Below are 20035 nucleotides of genomic sequence, written 5' to 3' on the forward strand. Positions count from 1 at the left end.
TCATGAAATATAACCATCTAATCATTTTATTACATGAATAACTAAAGACACATCTTTTGTTATTTATCGAATTTTAGTTTGTATATACATTCATATTAGTTTGTATTTACATTTCTATTTTTTATTAAAAATCAGAAAATGAGCATCTGGAGATTCAGTTTTGAATTTGCAAATATTAATGTTGTTCAGAAATTAAATAAACAAACAAAATGAACAAACAAAATCTTGAATGCTTGAAAATGGAACAGTGGTAGAAAAAAAGATAAGAATTGCGTACATCCGAATCTAAAGTTACTAAATTATACACGATTGTATTATTGTATATATACTTCTATATTTCTCTTAGTTATAACCATTAACATATTTCTTATTATATATTTTAGTAAATAGATTAAAAGACAAATCACGGAATAATGTAGTTTTATTTAAAATTTTGATTTAATCTTCATAAATATTTGTTTTTCACCAATTCGAGCTGTTTTCCTGAAAAAAAATATAATTCCAGATTTTAATTTTGCGACAAAGAAAAAAAAATATTATACCACACTCTAAGAAACGTCAAATTTTTATCTCATTAATGTTGTTGGAGCACCACGTGGATCAGGCCATGTCATCTTAGTTGAATTTGGCTCCGCGGTGCTCCAAAAAATTTTGTTAGATGAAAATTTGACATTTCTTAAGAGTGTAGGACTGTGTGCGTTATTTTAAGTTACCCTCATTCCTCATTTTATAAAGCTTATCATGTTTGATTCCCATCAGTGCCTTTAAAATATTATTTTAGTAATAATATCTTAACAAATGTGTAATTCTGACAGTTTTTTTCATTGTCTTAGACATAGGTGTATATGGTACTGTTGTAAATCAGACAAGTCACTGGATAAATTGGGTGTCACTTGAAATTACATCTACAGCCCTTTAACCCTATCATAATAGGGGAACCTTCACTGTGTTTTTTTCTAAACTACTCAAAAACGGCTTACATGAACGCTAAAACTTCTTAAATTTTTCAATATCATATTTGAGAACAAATTTTGACAATTTTTTTTTGCATATGGTAGAGTGAAGGACAATGAATTGGCAGGATGGTGTTTAAAAAACCCCAGAAATGGCTGATAACTTTTTTATTAATTAAGCTACAAGGCTAAAGTTCATATACTTGAAAAGCCCTTGAAAAATGGATGTAAAACATGTTGCACCCTAACCATTAAAGTTAGATGTCTAATTTTTTTAGTGCGCAGGTCTTGAGAAGTTGTTCTGAGGGATATGCATCACACTTCCTTATCTCAACTCTAAGGGCAAATTCATTGGCAACACCCCCCCCCCCCCCATCTTTATTAGACAAAAAAGCCCAACCGGGATAGGGTTAAGAAACCTTCAGATTATGCTGCAAGTAGTAGAACGTTTGAGTCCACCAAAACATTGGCTATTGCTCACAGTTTCAACGGTTGGTATAACATGATCCTAAAAAAAATGAAAAAATACAATAAGAAAAAATGCAATTAGAAAATGCATAATTATTGTTATGAAACATCATTTTAACCATGTTTATTGACTGACGAGGAGCAATCCAAAACAATTGTCAGTTATAAATATGAAAAACTCAGAATTCTCTGCTTATTGCTTTGTAGTTAACCTGATTCTAGATAAATATCAACCATTCAAATATATCTCAAGGCAAAGATGGGCATCGTTTTTGTGAACGAACGAAAATGTTGAGACTACTCAAATTTTTTTGGAATGATGGACAACAGTTTTAGTTGAAAAAACTATCACTCAAAAACAAAAACAAAAAAATTTAAAATCGTTCAATCAAATTTGGAAAAACAATAGTTTTGCACTGAACAAAAGGGTTTTCCAAATGATCTAATAAAGCTATTTTTTTTTACTGAAAGAACAATTTTTTGGAATAAACTTTTTGAAAACGATAGTCTTTTTACTGAAAAACCAATTATTTTTTACAATTTTTGAATAAACTATTGTTTTTTTTAATGAAAGAACGATTTTACTAAATAATCGTCCAGTGAGAAAAAGAATGAAATATATGAAAAATGAACGGTAAGGACAAATTTTTTTTTTTTAAACACTATAAAACAAAAACAAACAAAATGGGTCGTTCAAAAATGATGGACAATGTAATGAAATCTCAATCTTAAGGATAATCTTTAATAATGTTTAGCACACATGAACTGATTATGGGTCTGAATCTTCAGTTTTCTAATCACAAGGGTGATTTTATAATTGGTCATTATTTGAAAATACAGTGTTTTTCTCTCAATTATTTGATTATTTTTAAAAACTACAATTTGTTTTGGGATCTTTTCTTGGTCCAACTTAACCACCTTTGGTTAAATTTTTTACCTTAATATTGCTGCTAGTATTAGAGGTATCTTGGGGAGCATCTGGTTCTTTTGCTTCTTCATTATTGTTGGCTGCATCTCCTGAAACTTCTTCAATGATATATTTGGAAATGTTCCGGAAAAACATGGAGAGGACCAGAAAACAGCAAAGGCAAGATGAGAAAATTGATTTAGACTTTTACCTTGATTGTTTAAAAGACTAATTAGAATAGAATAGATGTTAAAAGTAGAATAGAATAAATGCTAAAAATACCCTAATATAGTAAGTATCTTTGAGACAGTGTAAAAATGTATCACAATAGAGACAATTTTGCAAAATATTTATAAAACACTGAATTACTTCTGAATAGGTCAGGAACTAATTGTAATTTCAAATGACCCTCTCTGTGCAAGGATTGTAATGCATGCTTCATAAAGATACCCTTTAAAGATTTGTCTGAACAAGTATAAATTACAAATAATCTTATAATTATAATGGGAATTTTTTATCAGAAAGGTTTTTTAGGGTACTGTTATGAATTGGACTTTTCCATCTTTGCATGGAGTGCTTCTTGAAATGAAATTTTCAGTCCTTTAAAAACAGGTAAAGTCACACTTTTCTAGATGCATCTTCTTTCTATACTAATGTGGTCTTAAAACAGCAGTAAAGCAACACATGTAATTGATTAATTACCTGCTACTGAGTTTGTTTCTTCCGAAGGCTTCAGGAAATTTTTTTCATCTTGACCTTCAGTTGTGGAAATATTTGCTATTTCAGAGACAGGTGTATTCCCATCCTTTCCTTCTTTCTGGTCAGGTGGTACTACTTTTTCTTCATCAGTGGTGTCTTTCTTATCAGCAGTCTCATCTTTGCTCTCTAAGGGTTTCATTTCTTCATCTCTGGGCATTAAAGCTTTGATAACAGCTGCTGAGAGAGGTTTTCTTCCCTCTTTAACATTAAGGAAGTAGCTTCTATAGCCACCAACCTTTTCTTTTAAACCCGGATCGTTTCGTTCTTCAACCTAGAATAGTTGAAGTAATCTTTTTTTCTTTCCTTTTTTAATTCTTTCTACTTTGCAACACTGGGAAAAAACTATTCAGTTTTAACTGAATTTTTTGTCTGTCAACTTTGAAAAAAGAAAGGTAGGGAAATTATGAGGTTTCTGGTTCACCACCTATCTTGGGCTCCCAAAAACAATTTTGGCATTCCCAGTTAAGCACTTTTGATGTTTATTTGATCCCAATAAACGATGCAGAAAATAGAAATGTCACATATAAAAATATATATGTTCAACAAACCCTATATTGCGCTGTGAGGGCTCTCTGACATGTTTCAGAAATATGTATTCTCATTGGTTTAGAATTAGATTCAAATTTTTCAGTCAGGCCAACATTTACTCCAAACAGACAATACCTAAACAATATGAAGCACTAAATGATTAACTTTCTTGTTGTTTATTATTGTATATATGTCATTTATATAGCTGGCCAAATGGGAGGACCAAATTGGCCAAAATGTTTTTCTGTGCTGAGGGGTAAAATAGGCTAAAAAAGTTCTATTTTTATATTAGGGTAACACCAGGCACTTCAGCTAGTATTGCACAATATGAAATTTTTATCAAAGTTATCAGAAAAAAGATATACCTTGGCATTTTCAAACCAACAACTCCAGCAATGACAGAACCAGAGTGACATCCAATTCTCATCTGTATGTCCGCTCCTGCAAATAGATAAGAGTGTTAAACTTTTTAAAGAATTTTATGGTATTTTAAAAGCTTGTTTTAAAATATGGTTCGTTCAGTAAAAATCAATTGTTTTTTCAAATATTTTGAAAAATTTGTTTGTTGAGTAGAAAATGAATGAAAAAGTTTTTTTTCGTATGTTTTTAAATAACGATAGTTTTCATTTCTTGGAATGATCCAAGTTGTAGGTCCATCATTCTTTTTTTCTGAAAAACACCATCCTTCACAAAAAGTTATAGCAGAATTTTAGGGACATAGGTCTAAAATCTGTGGCCACAATCATTTTTAGATTTTGACTTTCAATATTCCAAAATGTCACTAAAAAACTAAAAAGTTATATCAAAAGATTAATCATGAGTTTATCAGTACTGACCAATATTTTTCTTCAATATTTTTTAAAATAGTTTTTTTAGGACATTTCTAAACTCAGTGTTTCAAACCAAATCTTTTGAAAAAAGTTTTTTTTTTCACTTGACTTATTAAATAATTCAACTTGAATTTCTTCAAAACCTGTTTCTGGTTGGCAATTTCAACTTGCGAAACAAATTGTCTTTTTTTAGTGTTGTTTTAATATCCAAAACTAATCAAATGCACATAGGGGAGTTTAATGGTAAACTTTGATTATCCCCTACATGCTTTTTATTTTTATTTATGATTTGTATTTACAGCACTTCTAATATTTAAATTTACCTGTTCCGGGATCTTTCATCATTGATATTCCATCCATCATATCAAATGCCATATCACATATCTGTTACAAAATGATTCTCAGGGACATTAATTAGTGTTCTTCAATTTATTTGGCAAATTTTAAGATTTTACCCGCATAGCATGGTTATTAGCCTTAATGGGTGCTCCAGCCACAATGAGGTATGCATCTCCTATGGTTTCAACCTATTAAAGACATTAAAAAAAAGGTAGCTACGGTGAAATAGGAAGACGATTTAGAGTCCAATGAGCATGAGACGCAATAATTGTGCAGTATACACAGCCCCATTTACTAAATTAGTGATTTTATAATTGCCTGGTATTAAACTATTTGCTTTTTAACAGCATCAAATACACTTCAGTTTTGGTATAATTTCCTCTTTCTACTCCATTGTTTTCTGGTTATCACTGTAAATTTCTTTAAAATGATTGACTCTATACCTAGGCAAGTCAATATCAATGATTACAATACAAAATGCAGTTTTTTCTTCTTTATCTGATATGTTTCATCTTTAAGTGTTTTAAACTATGTCTGTCTCTGGAAAAATGTGATTTAAAATAATCAAAGGGTGGTGTACTTGCCTTGTACACTGCATTTTGATCACAAAGAAAATCGAAGAGGGTGTACATGTTGTTCAGGAGGGCAACCACCTAGTCAAAGTGTAAGTGTAATGTTCAGTTCAGACAGTTTTGCTTTGAATGGAGGGCTGACTTGAAATTAGATTTAAAGTCTGGATAAAACAAAACTTGTATGTTTATTCCTAGGCTGGACACTCTTTATGGCAACACATGCAAATTTATTTCAATTTCTATCAATGCAATAGTTACATTTTTGACATTTTTGACAACTATTCAAAAATTCTGCTATCAAATACTTATATGCTAAAAGAATAACTTGTATAATTTGTATGGCTAAACTTAAACTAATATTTTTTGGAATATAAGGACAGAAATCTTTTGTTAGATAGTACTAAAAATAAAAAGATTTCAAAATATACCAAATTCTGTTAAACATTGGAAATAATTTTCCAATTACAATTCAAGTTATTGTAATGATTAATGTGTTCTATCAAATACTTTTCGGAAGTAAATCCTAGGGATTTGAGATCAGTTAATTGCTGCCATGGGTAGGGCTTATACTTTTATTTCACTCTACATCCCAGCACTCTAATTCTTGTAAATCCCGTTTATAGCTATTTCTCTAGATATATCTAAGGAGTATAAATGAATAGGATTTATCAGCATCATAGTTTTATTTGTTAAGTACATCTGTATAAGATTACTCTTGTTTATTAGTTCCTTTAATATTCTAAAAGGCCATCATTTGGCTACTCTTCCATGTCTCGTTCAGCTCTAATGTCTTATTAAGCTGCTCCAGTTTACCATCTATCTGAGCAGCTTTCTCAAACTCAATATTTAATTCAGCTGCTCTTGTTCATGAGATGCTTCTACTGTAACTCTAGCTGCTACTGTAGTTGTTCCAAAGTATCCACTAATTTAGCTGCTCCTACAATCTGAGATGCTTCCACTGCATTCCCAGCTGCTTCTTTTTCTGGACTGGGAATTCTTAAAATTCTCAACTCTCCAAACGAGTAAGGTTAACACTTGTGTTTGTCTCTCCTAAACCTACTGGAGAGTAAAGAGCATCCTCTGATATTCTCAGTGATGCTGAGTACTCCGAGGATGTATATTCCTGTATAATGATGAGGAAGGAGGCCAGTGTCCTCCTTAGTTCCCTGGTATGCATAATAAAAATATATCAATCTGATAGCAGTCCAATAGTGCAGGTCCACAAGCCTTTGTTGTAAAAGTGGAGAATAATCGCTACGTCTGTACTGGTCAAAGATCCTGTGGCCAAATTTAAAGAATTTGAGCAGCGGTTTAAATTTAAGCCGAGGTTTAAATATGGTTGGTTCCACTTAAAATTGTATGAAATGTTTCAAGATTTAAACCGGCGCTTAATTTAAACCGGGTTTTGGCAGATTTAAACCACGGCTTAAATTCTTTAAACTCCATCTCTGGGCGCATTCATCCTATTCTCTACATTAAGATCTCTCAGAAATTATACCAATGTTTAATCAACAGATTGAAAAAGTTTTATTGTTCCCAGTCATATACAAAATAAAATATAATTTTTTTTTATCTGGGACCAAATTCAATGAATTGTGTGATTTAAACCGGGGATAGGTTGTTTATTGACCCAGCTAAAATTTATAAAATTCTCAAAAAGTAACTATAGAATTAAACCACAACATTCAGAAGTTGTTTTAAGTATAAATTACCTGTAGAGGTTTGAGTCTTGAGCAGATAACTGTGAAGGTGACAATATCTGAGAAAAGCATTGTCACCATTTCATAGGACTGACAGACCTCCATATTTGTTTTCCCATGAGCCAATTCCTAATAGATTAAATCTTTTAATAAAACGCTTATTATAAAAATTGGAAAATGGGTTTAAAATTATATGCTTGCAAATTCATAGACATTTAATAAGAAAATTTCTTTGGTTTAATAAATATGTCACTATAGTAATCATATTGTTATAATTCTATTAGTTATAATCCACAACATAATAATTTACTTGGTTTAATAAATATGTCACTATAGTAATCATATTGTTATAATTTTATAGTAATAATCCACAACATAATAATTTACTTGGTTTAATAAATATGTCACTATAGTAATCATATTGTTAGAATTCTAAAATCAACAACATAATAATTTACTTGGTTTAATAAATATGTCACTATAGTAATCATATTGTTATAATTCTATTAGTTATAATCCACAACATAATAATTTACTTGGTTTAATAAATATGTCTCTATGGTGATCATATTGTTATAATTTTACAGTTATAATCCACAACTTAATTATTTAATTGGTTTAATAAATATGTCTCTATAGTGATCATATTGTTAGAATTCTTTAGTTATAATCCACAACTTAATAATTTAATTGGTTTAATAAGTATGTCACTATAGTAATCATATTGTTAGAATTCTTTATTTTTAATCCACAACTTAATAATTTACTTGGTTTAATAAATATGTCACTATAGTAATCATATTGTTATAATTTTATAGTAATAATCCACAACATAATAATTTACTTGGTTTAATAAATATGTCACTATAGTAATCATATTGTTATAATTTTATAGTTATAATCCACAACATAATAATTTAATTGGTTTAATAAATATGTCTCTATAGTAATCATATTATTAGCATTCTTTAGTTATAATCCCAGAACTCAATAATTTTCAACCTTCTATCTAAATATATACTTTGTATATATAATCTTATTCTCGTCTAACACCTCCCATATAAATTTTTTTGCATGTTTTTTTTCACTATAATTTCATTTTTTACTCACTGTAGCAATTTGTTTTGGTAGCATTGAATCAATTATATCTTGAGTTTTCTTCATAACAACATCCAACTTTTTCTTTTGTATCAGAACTCCTTGGGCTTTTATTTCTGCAGTCATCAATGCCATCTGCAAAATTTTTTTACAAGTATTTTCAAATTTTTGAGGTTACTGCAGTTAGAGATTGTTATATTTTCCAAGAAATATATTAGATATAAGATGCGAATTAAAACAGATGTGTCATCGTTAATTTTTATATATTAGATCAAATTTTAAAAAATAGGAAATTACCTTAAGTTCAATTTGCTCCTGAGTTTTTGACAACATAATATCTCTTGAGTAATCATGCATACTAGTAAAATTATAAAATTTAAATAATTTTAATTTTTTAAAATTAAATTAGTTATACCTAAGATCGTTTATAAAAAGACCAGACCAAATCAGACTGTTCAAATCCTATATAAAATATTGTTGTTAAAAGTTCATATTTAGTTTAACTAAAATGTTTTTGTTTTGGGTTGCAGTTTTATCTTGAATGGTAAACCATATGTAATACCTATAAAAAGCTTCATATAGGGAAGTTACAAGATTTTTAGCTTAGTTTAGACAGATTTTGACAGTGATACATACAGAACATTAAGTGAAAATTGGTACAGAAAAAATATAGCTTGAAGGAATTGAGTTTTTGTCACAAACTCAGATTTTTTAACTGCTTTATCTTTACAATCAAATGTTATATGTCCTTAATTAGTTCAAATTTTATACAAATTCAGTAATAAAGAAATTAATTTCTTTAAACAAATAAACTTTGCAGCTTAGGATCTGTGTTCACCCAACAGTTAAAAGGATCGAAAAATGTAACGGAACATTCCAACAGTTGCCTTCAAAACATCTAGAGCATTGTGAGGGTTGTTTTAAAGGCAAACTGGAAGAGTGGGTCTTTATTTTTCTTTATTGTTGGCAAAATCATGGGGAGTTATTAGATAATGTTGATCAAAAGAGATCAAATCTTATTCACAATTAATTTAGTGGGAAGTGAAAGAATTATACCCTACTGCAGTGAGGGATGCTTTGTAAGCAAAACTGGTCAATGGAAGTACAATTATTAATTTCTAGAAAAAGTAGTTGTACACTTGTTTTATTGTCTATTTAAATGAAAATGCATGATTTTTCACAGAAACTTTGCAGAGCTCATTTATTTCATTGTCCGAAGTAACTTAAGTTTAATGTCATTCCGATTAGGAAATCATAGGTCAGTTATGCTGGTCAAGGCAGTAAAAGACCAAACCTTCATAATTGGACATGCAAGGAAGAGAATAGAGTTCCATTCTTTTACATACAGCATTTGTCCCTAAAACAAACAGGATTTATGTGATAATTTATTTTTGTGAAAGGAACTGTATGCATATTTCTAAATGTCCATCCATGCAAAGATTGCAATGCCCAATTTTCCTGACATCCTAGGAAGCTTTGTCTGATCATGTATAAAATAGATATCTATGTATTTGCTAATTTGAACTTCATGTTTCTTTTGTGGTTTCTCTGCAAAAGTGACATGCACATGTCTTGCTAAGAGAAAAAATGAAGAAATTAAATACTTTTTGAGCCATAAAAACCGCCATCTTTCACATTTTTGATGAGATTCAGGTTTAAATCGAAGCAAGCCTGCCTGGCTGGTTGGACAACAGGAGGATTTTAATAATTGATTTTTTTACTCTTTCTGAATGATATCATATTACACCGTACAAATGTCTAGAAAGATTTCTAAAAAATGTCTGTACTATACATCTCAGCTCAACTTCCATGTCCAGTCAGACGAGGGGAGGGAAGGCCACCCACACCTGTTTTACCTCTGACCCTCAGATAATGACACAAAACGGGATTTGCAGCATGCGCTTACCCCTATGTAGTCTGACCCTCACTCGTTTTCCCTTCTGGCAAAATTTCTAAATTTGTGTATGCTGATTATAAACAATACAGGATTGATTTAGATTTGTAAAGACATCATGGCATCTACTTTTAAAAAACTTAATCATCAGGTTTTTTGTTTAGAACAGCAGCACATTTACTCGCTGATATAAGCAATACTTTTACAAATTCTGATAAAACAACATTTTAGTATTTGCAGCATTTAAGTCACTCACCCATATGTCTTCTGACCCGCATTTGTATTCATTAGATAAATGCTGTTTATTCTGATTTACTCTTTATCAATACCCTTTCGGTATTAGAAATTTGTATTTTGAAATTATTAAATTTTACTTAAAACCTGTCGAGCCTGCCTGACCCTATGTAAAAGAAATAAAAAACAATTTTCAGACTTGTAAAAGTTGCCTATGCAAATTAAGACATTATGCTGAAATGCAAAACAGATGAGGGTTTGACGGCATGCCGCAAATTCCATTTTGTGACGTCATCTGCGGGTTGGAAGTAAAATGGGTGCAGGTTAACTTTCCTCCCTTCGCCAGGCACTCCCTTTAAGCAAAACATAATAAGGTCGACATAGGCACCTTGATGTGTAGAGTTTTGTCCACATCTTCATCTAATATGTTATCCATGTCAGCACTGCTATACCCACCTGATGATGTACCTCCCTAGAAAAAATAGTCCAAACGTTTTTTTCAGATAATTGTTTTTAACATTTTTTTATCTATTTAATAATTTTTCATTATTGGGTACCGATTATACAATTACCATAGTGTGCCACCTTCTGTGTCATGATTATTACAAAAAAGTGTTTAGAAATGTAAACATTTCTCAACAGCTGTAGCTCGCAACCCACATTTTGTTCACCACCTAGCAGCTGAAAATGGCAACTGTGGTGCTACATATGGTGTAGAAAAATGAATATAAAACTTCTTCAAAAACTTCTACGATTAATCTGATTCTCATTCATTTAAATGGAATGAAGTCAACAGAAACAATTGATTAGTTATATATTTTATGAACAAAAAGTTATAAAACAATAAAAACACTGTCAGGATTATCATGTCTTTAAGGATTCTTGGCCTTCCCTCTCTCCTATGGGTAAGCCTCTCACAGCGCTCAGCATATCATAAAGTGGAGCTATTTCTAGTAGGTCTGCCCAGCTTGATGGTCCAGGCACAATTGATTCATTAAATTTTAATTTTGTACTTTTCCTTGACAGTTGTTTATTTTTCTTCTACTTCAGTTAATTACCATCATGATAGTTTTCAGTGCAATGATGTCCGCTACTTTGGCCATGGAGAATTTTTATGTGAATGTCTTTTTCGGATATCATAATTGAAATGTGTACGGACTACGGTCCAAACTTGACTAACTCATAATTGAAATTTGATTTGTCTGAAAGAAATGTAAAAGTAGTATTTGTAATAAACCATCATGTGTTTAAAGTACATTTTCCACTAGGAATTCTGTTGCGTGGAATTGCGCAGAACTGTGAGGAATTGCGTGCAACTGTGCAGAATTGCACGAAAGTGTTCTCGTGGTGCGTCCGGAATTGCGCGGAAATTACAGGGCCCCTAATATCACGCAAGTAAAGTCTACTCAGGGAGTAAGGAATAGAAGGGAGATATAACTGACGCAGTTCGCCCTACCATATGATTATACATGCTTTGCAGACGAGTACTCCATTTGTATAAGAAGTATTTGTCTGATGTACATTTACTGCGTATACAATGACCTATTCTGAACATTTCATATACAAATGGAGTACTCGTCTGCAAAGCATGTATAATCATATGGTAGGGCGAACCGCGTCAGTTATATCTCCCTTCTATTCCTTACTCCCTGAGTCTACTTGAAAAAACCTAGTTTCAAGTGTTACGGTTTGACTTAGCTTACATTCATATTATGACATTTTTATTGATATTTAAATTGAATTCTCTTATTAATGGTTTATAGAAAAAATCTTACCCCAGTTGCGCACAGTTTATCTATTTCCTCTTGTGAAGCTAATTCAAACATAGAGTTTATTCGGGACAAAATCACCTGAATAGAAATATGGTTTTGATTAGCCAAACTGACGACATTTGTTTTAGACTATACCTTAAAGATTATTGGTAAATGTAAAAAAATCTTTTTTTTAGCTGGATGCATAAAGGTTTCATTTTAGCTGGTCTTATATATCTAAACATCTTTATAAATTTTTTATTATTTTTAAGTTTTTTTTAAGAAAAATCCAATTTTACGACTAAAACAATCTTTAATTGATTGTTGCGATTAAAAAAATGCGTTTTTACTCAACAGTGACAAAATAAAAATTGTTCTATGTCAAATTTAGAGCATTTATATGGCCCGCACTATAAAAAAAAAATCATCAAATTATTGAGATATCTGAGGAAAACTAAGAAAAACATAGGACATACCTCCCATTTAAACTCAACCAAAGGTTTGCAGAGTTCAAACCAGTTAGTGATGTTTTGTCCGACCATTTTTGGAATGATTTGTCGCAGAGCAGCTCCCAGTACAGTTACAGTCAAATCAGACTTAATAAATTAGATAATTGATCACTTTATAAATGAGAATATTGGTTGTTTACAATTTATGTGTTTTTAGAATTGTTTAGAATTTCTAAATACTAAAATCGAAGCACTAAAAAATTTTCCTTACTGAACGTTTCCTCACACAATGGTTCCTTACAAAAAGCTACCTTTCAAATCCTTTCCTTACAAAACGTTCCATTACAAAACGTTTCCTTACTAAATGTTTCCTCGCACAATGTTTCCTGCACAAAACGTTTAGTGGCACTGGCAGAACATGTTTTATGGCAAGAAACGTTTTGTGGATGGAACTTTCTGAAAGGAAACGTTCAGAAAGAAAAGAATTACTTTCGTTTGTTTAGTAAGGAAATGTTCAATAAGGAAACGTTTTGTAGGTGCACCCTAAAATCGCTTACACAATGGGATATCTAACTAGCTCGGGAACCCAGCGCTGCCCGGTGTCCGAATTTAATGGATTTGAACCGCGTCTTAAAAACGCCAAAAACCGGTTTCAATTGATCGCCGGCTTAAATCTTGAAACAATGAATACAATTATTTTAAGTGAAACCAATCATATTTGAGCCGTGGCTTAAATTTAAACTGCAGCTCAAATTCTTTAAATTCGGCCTTTAATTACTAAAAGTTACAACCGTCGTTTATCCGCAATTATACGCGTATTTTACAGGGAAACTAAATTTTCGCTATTTCAGTCGACCCACTCCATTTAGAATCTGAAAACCAAGCTAAGAATATTCCCGTGGATCTCCTGAGTTTTCAATTTGAAATTTGAGGCAAATCAGTCCGGGGGTTCCGTAGTTTTGATCGGACAAACAAACAGACAGACACCCAGACAGACAGAGATTACAACTTAATATATATAGATTACATCGTTATATTTAACTCAAATTATTCACAATTAAGCAATAACCATTCACAATTATTCTATTGTAAACTAAATTTATTTTGGTAAACAGTAAATTTGGAGCATTTTATGGACACACGACTCAAATCATCGATAAAACTATTACATTTCACAATTAATAATAATCCCACATAAATATTATTACAGAAGGAGATGATTCATTTGTTGTACCCTCCTGTTATGCTTTACATACTATGTAATACAAAGTCTTATGTGATTGTGTACTGTAAAACTTGCTTTAGCTGCATAAAAGTTGGCCTGATACTTGAGTTTTCAGTTATCCTGGTAGCTCTCTAGGTTTGTTTGACACACTCGAGCTTAGGCTCGGAGCTAGAGAAACAGCTTCAAAGCCCAGGCTCAAGAGATCAACCAAACCTAGTTGTGTTTCTTCTTTCTTGGTTTTAGTGTTTATTTCTGACTTCATTGAAGGTATTTAAAAATATTGATTTTTCTACAAGATTATTTCCTTATTTCTTTCAACCAGATATTTAAAACTTAGATTACCAGGCTTTCAGGGCGCTTCGGGCCCATCTTTTTTTTCAATTGTGAACATTTTCTCTTTGTATACATTGTAAACCAAAAACAAACAAGAAGTTCGCAGATTTTGTAAAAGAAAATATTTTGCAGATTTTTAAAATTTAATGGAAGTCAAATTTTGTTGTAGGCTAATTGTTTTGATTTTGATCATCCATAAACCTTCCCTGGCGTTATGTGAGGTCCCACACAAAATTTGGGCCGGATAGGTTCAGCCGTTTAGACGTTTATTGAATACAAACAATCAGAAAATACCCAAACAAACAAGCAAAGTATATATTTAGATTATTTGATCTAACAGAATGCATAGTTTGAAATGCCTTCGGTCTGCGACATTGGGTTACAAAGATAAAGCATTAGTAAATTCACAGTTTGATGCAAAATTAATTTTAAGGAGTACACTTCAAAGAAATTTATTTTTGTGTACAATTATATTAGCACAAAATAAGACAATACTTACATTATAAAGAATGCAGAAAGGAAAAATTTCGAAGAGAACATTTGCCCTACAATACAAAAGAAAAATGATTAAGCATACCATTTTATCATAGATAAATACATAAGCATTTAATACATCATATAATTTTTACTATTAGCTTGAAATTTTTCTTTTAATGTTATGGTGTTCAATAAATATTTTTAACTTAGCGTAAATAATAGGGATAAAAATGTTCATTTAAATCTCATCCTTGAACAAAAAGATATAAATTCATAATTTGATCACAGTATGGTTGCAGCAAAACCTAGGAGACTTAATCAAATTCTAACATTTTCAGGTTTGCTTATCTTATTTCTCTGAAAGTCGCCATTTTTAAATGTTTTCAAATTCTTTTTTTTTTTTTTAATTTTTCAACTTCGACGAGCTATAAACCTTTCCTGGGGTTTAGTGAGTTACAACAAAAACTTGGCCCGATTGGTTTAGTTATTTCAAGGTTTGATAGGTAAGCCAAAATATATACAGTCGTTGTTGTATGTCGTATATATCAATACAATGAAGATAACTTTCGATTTAAATTTTTATTCCTACCAAGCTTTGAAACATCATGGATACACATGGAACCATGGAACTGTTAATTATCAGCTGCTCTTAGTTTACTTATAAACAATTGTAATTTGAAAAAAGTGTGTTAGAAATTTAAAACTTAAATAAAAAAGTCGTCTTCATTACGTTTATATACACGTCTACCACTACAAAATGGGAATAAAAGAACCTGAGAGGCATTGAGGAACCTTTTCTAAGTTCTTCATGGGCGCAGAACTCTGTGTAGCCCTTGTTCACAAACTTCATTTCAAATGTGCTCACCACTGTGTCAAACACAACCTTATAGATTTTGGAGATAAAAGCTTTTTTAAGATACAATTTCTAAACAAAGAGATATTTCCAAAAATTTACATTTTATTTCACATACATAACTGTGGAATAGGTAGACGACTGTTACACTCAAGTTGCGATAAAAAACTAAAACCAGCGGTTGAAAGCAAATAAACTATTTCAAATCTTAAACCCGGCAATATTTTAAGAAAACTTTGTTTCATTGATTGAAAGCAAAAAGTAGTTGAAAAATCTAAAATTCAGAGGTTTAAAGCAAAAACCTGTATTATCTCAGCGGTTGAAGTAATTAAGAAGGTTTAAAAAGTGGTTAAAAATGTAAATGAAAAATGTACGAATTTAGTAGTTGAATAATTAGCTTAAATGAAAGAAAAAATATTCTAGACTGCGTAGAGTCTAGGCTAGATCTCAACCGCTCATTCAACCGCTCCTGCTGAGTTTTTTTCTGCAAAGTATATATTGGTTTTAAATAGACCATTCGGACATTATTACTGCAATTGATAAGTTTACCAAAGTAAACCAAGATGTAAACCAAGGTGTAAACCAAGGTGTAAACCAAGGTGTAAACCAAGGTGTAAACCAAGGCGTAAACCAAGGTGTAAACCAAGATGTAAACCAAAGTGTAAACCAAAAATCGGAAATTGTTCTGTTTCCATTATTACTTTAATAACCCTGAGGTTTTAAGCACAAAATAGTAGAAAACGCTAGAGTTGAAACATTAATTTAAAACAAGGAAAATAGTATTATATCTCTTCTGAAATGGAAACAGAAACAAATATGAATAATATCCGTAAGCCGCCCTAAACCGGAATTTCGGTAAAAACTCTTGATAGAACCAATGGTAGATCATATCAGATTCCTTTCCAATTTGTTTTAAACTACTCTTTAGGGCGTTTCATCATTAACAGTTTTAGCTCTGAATGTCGCCATTTTGAATTGTTTTCACATTTTGCGGACTTTTTTGTCTGAATTGGTGCATTTTCCAAACCAATTTTTTTCCTGGGTTCATGTGAGTTGCCTCAAAAAATGATTAAAATATTATTGCATAGTGAATATATACCTCTTGTTTCTTGAGACTAATCTCCAGCTTTTCAATCTCTTTAGCAAAGTTTTTAGAAATCTCTTTCACTTGTCCCTGGACATAGTAATGGAAACCTCTACGCTTGCTCCTTAACAATACAACTGCTGTAAAAGTGTTTACATGGAGTGTGTGAGAGTAGAATGTTTGTTTAAGTCTTAGTTATTGAATAATTTTATAAAAACAGATTCTCAATATCTCCCCTTAACACGAATGATATGGCTCAAATGAATACTAAAAAGATTCTTTACAATACTGGATTCTCAGCTCAACTACGTTGTCTAGCCAGACACTCACTTTAAACTTTAAAGGTTATTTATGCAATTTTATTTCAACAATTGCTTAAACGGACTGTATACAATCTTTCAAGTGACCCTCCATGTAAAGCGACATGTCCCGGTCCGATTAACTTATTTTTTAGCATTTGTATTTCACACCGTAAAACTCCAATTCGCCGAAGGAACTTAATTTTCAGTTGAAAGAAAATGGATATCTCCGAAACATCAGGAATAGGTTTATTAATCAGACATGTCACTTACAAATGGATGTTAACATAAAATTACGTTTACAGTCCCTTTAATGCACATCGGGAGCAACATTTAAATGTTTATAGTTTTTAGTAAAATTTAGATATTGATAAAAGTTTAAGCTTTTAACCTGTTGATACTATTTACTTATATAACCTTTAGGTAAAGGTTGCCACTGTAAACTACTTAGTAGTTTATACTTTTTAAATATTATATTAAAAGAAAAATCTATCCCAATTCTACAAGTGAAAAAAGTAACAATAAAGCATGGCCGGAGGGGGTAAGCATTTTAGAAAAGCAAATTAAAGATGAACATTTTCAAAATATAATTTCTGGAATTTAACACATTTTGGAGATACAACTTACCTGTATTCTAAAATCATACCGGTATCATCCTCGTGTGCTATAAAAAAGCTCGGAGCTCTCATTCTGTCGCAGATCATTAAACTTTAATTCTCAAGGGACAATAAAAACCATTATTTATTATTATTATTTTCCTCCCACCAAACGTTTCCTGCCACAAAACGTTTCCTGCTACAAAAGAATTCCTGCTACAAAACATATCCTGTTACAAAACGTTTCCTGCTACAAAACACTTCCTGATACAAAATGTTTTCTGCTACAAAACGTTTCCTGCAGCTACAAAACATATCATACTTCAAAACGTTTTCTGTTACAAAACATTTCCTGCTACAAAACGTTTCCTGCTACAAAACGTTTCCTGCCACAAAACATTTTCTGCTACAAAACGTTTCCTGCTACAAAACGTTTCCTGCTACAAAACGTTTCCTTACAAGCATACAAACAAAATTGTATTTGTATGAAATATAAGATTTCTTATTTTATGATCCCTTTGAAAGGTATATTTGAGATAATCATGTAAATTATCCAGATTTACGAAGAAGTCTCTGAAGTTCCTTCCAACACTCTAAAATTTAAATATAATTGACATTTTCAATGTTGTTTTAAAGGCAAGAATAAATGTTAAAGGGACTGTAATGGAAAAATGAAAGGGGGTAGGATGAAACCTGATAATCTCAGACGTTAAACGGTACATATAAAACATAAGCAATATCGTTGCAGTCACGTAATACAGACGGAAATCATGTGACCAGCATACTGCACTGCCATTAGCTGAAGTTCCCGGTGACGTAATACGGACTATACGGACTATATCTAATAATATTATCAATTATATCTATTAAAAATGCAAAATAAAAAAATATCATTATAATAGGAGTAAACCTGAGATTCTCAGGCTCCTGTGGGATATCGTCGTTTTCAGATTGGTTGCGTATTTGTTGAATATTATCTGTTTAATATGTAAAACTACAACTTTTATATTAAATTGCAAATATATGAATTTTCGTATAAATTTGACACAGTTTTACATCAATTTCTCGAGACAGGAACATCAGATAAAGATGTCTTATAGGTAAAATTGAATAGTTAATTGCACCAGAAGACCTATAAATAATTTTGTCCGCGCATCTGTATACATCCTTACAGTAAACGCACCTTTAATAAAATGTTGTGTCAAAATAAAAAATCATATTTTGAAATTATTTTGATTTTTCACCTGGAGCATCTTCCCGTAGCCCAGGTTTGTTGCCAGAGCAATGAAATAAACTCCCATCCCCTCATAGAACTCTTCATCCTAGATAATAAAATATACTCCCATCCCCTCATAGAACTCTTCATCCTAAATAATAAAATATACTCCCATCCCCTCATAGAACTCTTCATCCTAGATAGTTTGTTTTCTCAAAGGGACTGTGTGCGTAATTTTAAGTTTGACCCGCCTTGCAAAGATGGTTCTTTTTCACAATAATAGTACATACTGCTTTAAACAAATACTTTTTGAAGTAGGATTTATTAAGAGATGTAGTTGAACTGCGTGCAACTGGCTGAACTACTAGCCACGTTTGACTTAACAAATTTTTATAATTGTTTTGATTCGATGGAACTTTTTCATCTTAATCATCATACCTTTTCTTTGGCTCCCAACACTTTTATTGCCACTTAAGATGTTTTCCCTAAGCTCCCACCACTTTTATTGCCACTTAAGACATTTTCACTTAGTTCCAAACACTTCTTATTGCCACTTTAAGACATTTTCCCTAATCTCCCAATCCAACACTTGTATTGCCACTTAAGACATTTTTCCTTAGCTCCAAACACTTTTATTGTCACTTAAGATATTTTCCCTTAGCCCCCAACACTTTTAATGCCAATTGAGATATTTTACCTTAGCTCCCAACACTTTTATTGCCACTTTTGCCATCTTTGAGATCTGCCCTTCAGGAAATTGCTCGGAAATTATAAACTCATCCTACATGTGTCCTGCTAAACAGCTGCAAATAAAATTGACAACAGATATAATTTTGATCTAGTGACCCTCCATTTAAAAATTTAAAAATGTCCGATTTACAACGGTGCTATTTAAACCTTTGTCACAATAAGAATAAGTACTACATTAATCATTTTAAACTGTGGCTTCTCTGTATACGCATATATTAGAGACAATGTTGGAAATTGTTAAAATTCAACATTTTTAAAACAATCAAATCTTTCCAGACAAAAGTTTAAAGGGTACCATTGTGAATCGGAAATCTCTAAATGGAGGGTCACTATTATAGATTTTGAAAAAGTATTTTGAATTAACATTATTGACTTTCTAAAATGTCAATTGAAATCTATGAACAAAGAAATGTGTGATTTGAAAATAAAAACAAAGTTTTTTTTATTTGCGCCCTCCCCCATAAAGGGAGTGACCGGCTATGTAAGGTAGTAGAACTGAGTATGCAGTGTTGTGAAAAACTTCTTTCAGATTCATTTGAGACATATAAAACTTTTTAAAGATCTGTAAATCCTGAGTTTGAGCACAAATTCGACGTTCAAAACTCCTACTTTGGGGGTGGATACGTTTTCAGAATTAGTTTTTTTAATTATTAAATAACGACAACAAAGAATAAAGTAAAACTTATACAGTTATCTAATTAGATGGTTAGGAACATATTT

The 20035-nt window shown here is 31.4% G+C and overlaps 1 protein-coding gene across 3 annotated transcripts; it reads right to left on the bottom strand.

The window, feature by feature from the left end:
* Nucleotides 1-354: 354 nt before the first annotated feature.
* Nucleotides 355-19476, bottom strand: LOC111699000 (soluble guanylate cyclase 88E). Of its 3 annotated transcripts, XM_023469515.1 has the most exons (25): nt 19263-19476; nt 18594-18671; nt 17866-17942; nt 17381-17443; nt 16470-16578; nt 15291-15400; nt 14540-14585; nt 12510-12629; nt 12058-12132; nt 10671-10754; nt 9449-9511; nt 8570-8616; nt 8452-8512; nt 8167-8289; nt 7069-7185; nt 5369-5437; nt 4901-4972; nt 4769-4829; nt 3981-4056; nt 3636-3750; nt 3031-3358; nt 2698-2793; nt 2359-2438; nt 1373-1461; nt 355-483 (listed from the first exon to the last, which is right to left on the bottom strand). In XM_023469515.1, the coding sequence occupies exons 1-24, from the start codon at nt 19296-19298 to the stop codon at nt 1375-1377; spliced, it is 2193 nt and encodes a 730-aa protein (XP_023325283.1). In that variant the 5' UTR covers nt 19299-19476; the 3' UTR covers nt 355-483; nt 1373-1374. The 3 variants fall into 3 exon arrangements, with proteins under 3 accessions (XP_023325283.1, XP_023325285.1, XP_023325286.1); XM_023469517.1 differs by lacking the exon at nt 2698-2793 and having other exon boundaries at nt 356-483; nt 2359-2444; nt 19263-19475; XM_023469518.1 differs by lacking the exon at nt 2698-2793 and having other exon boundaries at nt 356-483; nt 19263-19474.
* Nucleotides 19477-20035: the final 559 nt, after the last annotated feature.

The sequence above is a fragment of the Eurytemora carolleeae genome, unplaced genomic scaffold (genome assembly GCF_000591075.1).
Source record: "Eurytemora carolleeae unplaced genomic scaffold, Eaff_2.0 scaffold337, whole genome shotgun sequence".
NCBI classification, from domain to species: domain Eukaryota; kingdom Metazoa; phylum Arthropoda; class Copepoda; order Calanoida; family Temoridae; genus Eurytemora; species Eurytemora carolleeae.